Here is a 6,000-nt window from a genome sequence, read left to right as displayed (position 1 = left end):
GGTGGGCAGATAACCTGAGCTCAAGAGTTCGAGACCAGCCTGGCCAACATGGCGAAACCCCGTCTCTACTAAAAATACAAAAATTAGCTGGGCGTGGTGCCGGGAGCCTGTAATCCAAGCTACTTGGGTGACTGAAGCACGAGAATCACAATCACTTGAACCTGGGAGGTGGAGGTTGCAGTGAGCTGAGATTGCGCCACTGTACTCCAGCCTCGGTGACAGAGAGAGACTCTGTCTCAAAAAAAAAAAAAAAGAAAAAAAAAAGAGAGAGAGAGAATGTACGAATCAGTGGAATGAGTGAGGAAAACCTCGAGTGATGATGATGGACAGAGAAAATGAGAAGGGTGAGCACAACAATGAGGCCAGATGGATACAGAGAGAAGGCCCTGGCGTGGGGCTGCCATGGGCGATGACTGGGAGTAGGAGCTGGTGGAACACACAGGGGCCCTGGGACCTTGGAACTGGGCACTTCAATCTCAAAGGCTGGGCTTGAGGGGCCAAGCAGGCAGGCTGGGGAGAGCCCCATGAAGAAGCCTGCAGGAAGAGCTATAGGCACCCAGCTCAACTGGACATCTGTCATTGAACAGATGGGGAAACTAAGGCTCAGAGAAGGGAAGGATCTTGAGGAGGTCTAGTCCTCTCCTGATATGAAGGCCGCCCTCCCCACAACACACACACAGCTACCCCAGATTGGCAGAGAACTGGAATGTTGGATAATCCACAGATTAGATTGGAGCGGGGGCGCTGTAGAGTTGAGGATCTGAGATTTGGTGGGGCAGAAGGGCTCAGGACACACACACAACAAGTACCTAAGAATGGGGCTGGGGAGGGATTGGGGGTACAGGGAGAATGACATACCAGAGGGCAGGGGTAGTAAGGAATAAGGAAGAAGCCACTGGGCCCTATAATCTGCATGCTGGGAGACTAGAGGAGTGTCTGCGTATTGGGGATCCCAGGATGGCTGAGGCCTGGGGGATCAGGCTATCAGAATTTGGGCAGGGACCATGAAAAAACAGAGGGTCAGAATATGAAAGAGTTCCAACGTCAGGGTTTGGGAAAATTCAGAAGTTCAGAGATTAGAGAGGGATTGGGGCTTCTGGAAGTCCAGACATTGGAAAGTCAGGAAGTTGGAAGGTAAGAAGTCTGGGGTGAGAGGGGAGAAGTCATGGGGTTGAGGCAGGAAGGCATCTGATGGCAAAGGGGGTGAGAGGTTGAAAAACTGGATCCAGGCCTGATGCTAACATTTGGCGATGTTGAAGAGAGGAAAGGTGTCCATTGTATCATTATCTGTTCTTTTTTTTTTTTTTTTTTTTTGAGACGGAGTTTCGCTCTTGTTGCCTAGGCTGGAGTGCAATGGCATGATCTCTGCTCACCACAACCTCCACTTTCTGGTTCAAGTGATTCTCCTGCCTCAGCCTCCCGAGTAGCTGGGATTACAGGCATGTGCCACCACGCCCGGCTAATTTTTGTATTTTTAGTAGAGATGGGGTTTCTCCATGTTGGCCAGGCTGGTCTCAAACTCCCAACCTCAAGTGATCTGCCCACCTTGGCCTCCCAAAGTGCTGGGATTATAGGCGTGAGCCACTGCGCCCGGCCCATTGTCTATTCTTGCCTGTAAGTTTGCAGTCTTCCCCAGTGTGATACATTTTAACAGAAAAACGTGGGGACAAGAAGTGAGGAAGTTATGAACTCTGAGGGCAGGGGGCTTGCAACCCGGGGGCGTCTCAGGGCCCTGGGAAGGGGAAGGTCAGGGGAGAGGGCCACTGACCGAGCCGCCCTCCACGATGTCCCTCCAGAGTGGGCGGTCAGGGGGCTGCTCGGCCAGCTCCAGGAGGTTGTCCAGCACCACCTGGCCGATGAGGTCGTGCCGTGAGAAGCGGTCAAAGTCATAGACGCTGAAGTGCAGTTTGCGTTGGGCCAGCTCGGCCAGGGGCACCGAGAATTGAAATGTCTCATTGAAGACAGGGTTCAGGGTCTTCCTGTGCACCTGGTGATGGTGGGTGATAGGAGACAGACACCGTGCCCATAAGCCCCTCCTCCACAGGATCCAGGAGTCCAGGCCCCCAGCCCCTCCTCCCTCAGACCCAGGAGTCCAGGCCCCCAGCCCCTCCTCCACAGGATCCAGGAGTCCAGGCCCCAGCCCCTCTTCCCTCAGACCCAGGAGTCCAGGCCCCCAACCCCTCCTCCCTCAGACCCAGGAGTCCAGGCCCCCAGCCCCTCCTCCACAGGATCCAGGAGTCCAGGCCCCCAGCCCCTCCTCCCTCAGACCCAGGAGTCCAGGCCCCCAGCCCCTCTTCCCTCAGACCCAGGAGTCCAGGCCCCCAGCCCCTCCTCCCTCAGACCCAGGAGTCCAGGCCCCCAGCCCCTCCTCCATCAGACCCAGGAGTCCAGGACAAGCCCCTCCTCCCTCAGACCCAGGAGTCCAGGCCCCCAGCCGCTGCTTCCTTAGACCCAGGAGTCCAGGCCCCTAGCTCCCTCTCTGTGGGACCCCAGTGTCCAGCCCACTGCTCCGGACCTTGGTCTGAAACTTTTTCTTGCGGTCAGGCAGCAGGTAGATCTTGACGTAGGGGTCTGAGAAGCCGTTGGAGTCCTTGGCGGGGAGGTCCAGGGCCTGCAGGATCCTCACCACCAGCTGGTCTGAGCCATAGAGGTACCTCAGGGCGAAGCTGATGCGGCCACAGGGTGCCCCTGTGCCTGCCTCTCCAGAGCCTGGGCCCCCACCGCTCCGCCGGCCACCAGGGCCAGTCCCCTGGTACAGCTCTGGCTTAATTTGCCCAATGAGTTTGGCTTTTTCCTCGCCGCCAGGCAGGGGTAAGGGCAGGGCAGGTGGCCGCTCCTCACTGCTGGGGTCCGGCTGGGAGGTCAGAGTCTGCTGGGTGAGGGGTCGGGGCAGGGCTGGGTACCTGTAGGGGGTGGGGGGAGACCAAGGTGAGGTCAGTGGCTCTGATCTTTGACTGCATGCAGAGACCTGGGAGACTCCTCCCTGCCTTTCCCTCCATCCCCCAGCCAGGTGGCCACAAATCCCCTCCTTTGCTCACTGTGTGAGCTTGAGGAAGCCACTGTGCTCTCTGAGCCTCAGTTTCCCCATTGGTATCTGGGGGCATTCCTTCCCTCCCTCCCTCCCTTCTTTCTTTCCTTCCTTCTTTCCTTCTTTTTTGAGACGGAGTTTTGCTCTTGTCGCCCAGGCTGGAGTGCAAAGGCGTGATCTCGGCCCACTGCAGTGTCTGCCTCCCAGGTTCAAGCGCCTCAGCCTCCCGAGTAACTGGGATTACAGGTGCGCACCACCATACCCGGCTAATTTTTATATTTTTAGCAGAGATGGGGTTTCACCATGTTGGTCAGGCTGGTCTTAAACTCCTGACCTCAGATGATCGGCCTGCCTCGGCCTCCCAAAGTGCTGGGATTACAGGCGTGAGCCACCACACCCAGCCTCATTCTCTCCATTTCAAAGCTAGCTCCAGCCCAGACCTGTGCATGCACCAGCTTCCAGTAACCTCCTTTGGACCTCAAGCTGGTGACCCAGGATGCTTCTCCATGGACCCCTGGCGCCCCACATAACACAGACCTTCTTTGAACCCTCTTCTGCCCTTCTGTTAATCTCCCTGGCCATCTCTCTATCCCCACTGTCCTGGTCACAGCTCAGGCCTTGCCCTCTCCTGGACTCTCAGCCTCCAGTGTCTCCCTCCAACCCACCCCCATATGGCCCCAGAGGGTTCCTTCTACACCCAGAGCTGAGCCTGCCCCTCCCTTGCTCACGGCCCTCCCATGGCTCCTCAGTGCCCTCAGGACAAAGTCCCAGACCCTCAGGCGGGCACTCAAAGCCCCATGTGGTCTAGTGTCCATAGCCACATCTCTGGAGTTTTCTTTTTTCTTTTCTTTTTCTTTTTTCTTTTCTCTTTCTTTCTTTCTTTCTTTCTTTCTTTCTTTCTTTCTTTCTTTCTTTCTTTCTTTCTTTCTTTCACTCTCTCTCTCTCTTTCTTTCTTTCTTCTTTCTTTTTTTTTGAGATGGAGTCTCGCTCTGCTGCCCAGGCTGGAGTACAGTGGTGCAATCTTGGCTCCCAGGTTCGAGAGATTCTCCTGTCTCAGCCTCCTGAGTATCTGGGATTACAGACACACACCACCATGCCCAACTATTTTTTTTTTTTTTTTTGTATTTTTAGTAGAGATGGGGTTTCACCATATTGGCCAGGCTGGTCTCGAACTCCTGACCTCAAGTGATCTGCCCACCTTGGCCTTCCAAAGTGCTGGGATTACAAGCATGAGCCACTGGGCCCAGCCTGAAGTTTTCTTTTTTTCAAACTTATTCTCATGCCTTGGTGACTAAGGCTTGGTGCCCTGGCTGTCCCCTTGGTGTGGGCTGTCCTCACAATGCACTAGGATCTCGTTCTCCTCTTGTCTTTGCCTGGGCCGCTCCTTTCACCTGGAATGCCCAGGTCACAGCCCTGCTTCTTTGCCTTCCTAACTCTCCCTCAGCCTGCGGGTCTCAGCTGAGACAGCTCAACCTCCAGGAAGCTCCCAGCCTTCTCCGAGCTGCGGTTCCCTGAGCCGCTTTCCTGTCTCACCAACCTGGCTACACCAGCACAGCCAGTCTGGGGGCCGCCTCCCCTGCACTGTGAGTGACAGGAGGGCAGAGTCTGGTGTTTTCCTAACACCCCTCTCAGGCCTAGTTTATATTAGTGCTCAATATACATTTACATGTATATTGAGGAATAATGAACGAAGGAACTCCAGGTCCGACTACCAATCCCGGCTTAGGGAGAAAGGGGGTGATCTGCCTTGTGCCACAGGGGACTTGGGGATCCAACCTCATTCTCCTCTACTTTCCTGTCCTAAGTCCTGCCCCCAGTCTCCTCCCTCTGGACCCAGGAATTCAGGCCCCCAGTCCCCTACTCCTTCTGGTCCAAGGGGTCTAGACCCCACAGCCCCAACCTCCCTCAGATCCAGGAGTCTAGGGCCCCAGACTCCTCTTTCCCTAAGATCCAGGAGTCAATACCCCGATTCCCCTCCAAATCCCAAACTCATAAGAGCCATAGATAGGAAAGAGACACAGAGGAGGAGCAGAAGTTCAGAGTGGACCCCCAACCCAGTATCCTCTCTCACCTGGTGGTGGGTGCCAGGCTTGTGACCTGCTGATGTGACTGGGCACTGGGCAAACCCCCACCACTGGGGGGCAGCAGGAGCAACCCCGAGCCTGCTCCCCCCTCAGAGGGCAGCTCAGGGGATGTTTGGCTCGGTTTGACCCCAGCGGCCACTGCTGCTGCTGCAGCCTCTGGATACGAGTCCATGTCCAAGTAGGAGGGCTCAGGGGTGTCAGAACCACCCAGGCTGCCTGGCTCCAGCAGCTCAGCAAAGGGTGGATGGTGGGCGGCATGGGCATGGTGGTGTGGGCCGCCCAGCAGAGGATGGCCACCCAGGCCAGCCCCCAGGTGGTGCCCGCCGCTGCCTACCAGGCCTGCCAGCCCGACACCAGGGCCTAGGTCTTTGCGCAGGGGGCCACCGCCCACTGCCGAGCCTCCCTTGTCCCGCCAGGGCACCCAGCACAACTTCCAGGACACGAAGAGAGAGACACCCAGAAGGACAATGCCACAGAATGTCACGATGACCGACAGCAGGCTCACGGAGATGTCTGGAGAGAACAAGGACAGAGGTAGGGGTCAGGATGGGGTCACAGTACATCCTCCCTCTGCTGTCCCCAAAGAGTTAACCCTTCATATTTGCCATGCAATTGTCCATGCAATCGCAAGTGCCAGGCACTTTACATGTATTACTTAATTTATGTTCTACAACTCTACAAGGTTAAGTATTGTATTTTTTTAGAGATGGAATCTCTGTTACTCAGGCTGGAGTGCAGTGGCATAATCACAGCTCACTGCACCCTCAAACTCCTGGGCTCAAGCAATCCTCTTACCTCAGCCTCCCAAGAAGCTGGAACTACAGGTATGTGCTATCACACCTGGCTAACTTTTAAATTTTTTTGTAGAGACGAGGTCTTGCTATGTT

General features: G+C 55.7%; 1 protein-coding gene across 6 annotated transcripts in view; it reads right to left on the bottom strand.

The window, feature by feature from the left end:
* Positions 1–1,543: 1,543 nt before the first annotated feature.
* LOC116464059 (synaptotagmin-3) overlaps positions 1,544–6,000 on the bottom strand; it is a 27,594-nt gene continuing 23,137 nt past the window's right edge. For 5 of the 6 annotated variants that reach the window (XM_058434966.1, XM_032147339.2, XM_032147342.2 and 2 more), the window contains 3 exons: positions 5,101–5,626; positions 2,516–2,903; positions 1,544–1,987 (listed from right to left, as the gene is read on the bottom strand). In XM_058434966.1, coding sequence (XP_058290949.1) covers positions 1,748–1,987; positions 2,516–2,903; positions 5,101–5,626 — 1,154 coding nt within the window. In that variant the 3' untranslated portion in view covers positions 1,544–1,747. Of the gene's footprint in view, positions 1,988–2,515; positions 2,904–3,661; positions 4,099–5,100; positions 5,627–6,000 lie in introns of those variants that run through there. The other variant, XM_058434968.1, reaches the window with a different exon arrangement.

This window comes from Hylobates moloch, unplaced genomic scaffold, assembly GCF_009828535.3.
Source record: "Hylobates moloch isolate HMO894 unplaced genomic scaffold, HMol_V3 SCAFFOLD_151, whole genome shotgun sequence".
Lineage (NCBI taxonomy): Eukaryota > Metazoa > Chordata > Mammalia > Primates > Hylobatidae > Hylobates > Hylobates moloch.
This window is presented reverse-complemented; position numbering and strand designations above follow the sequence as displayed.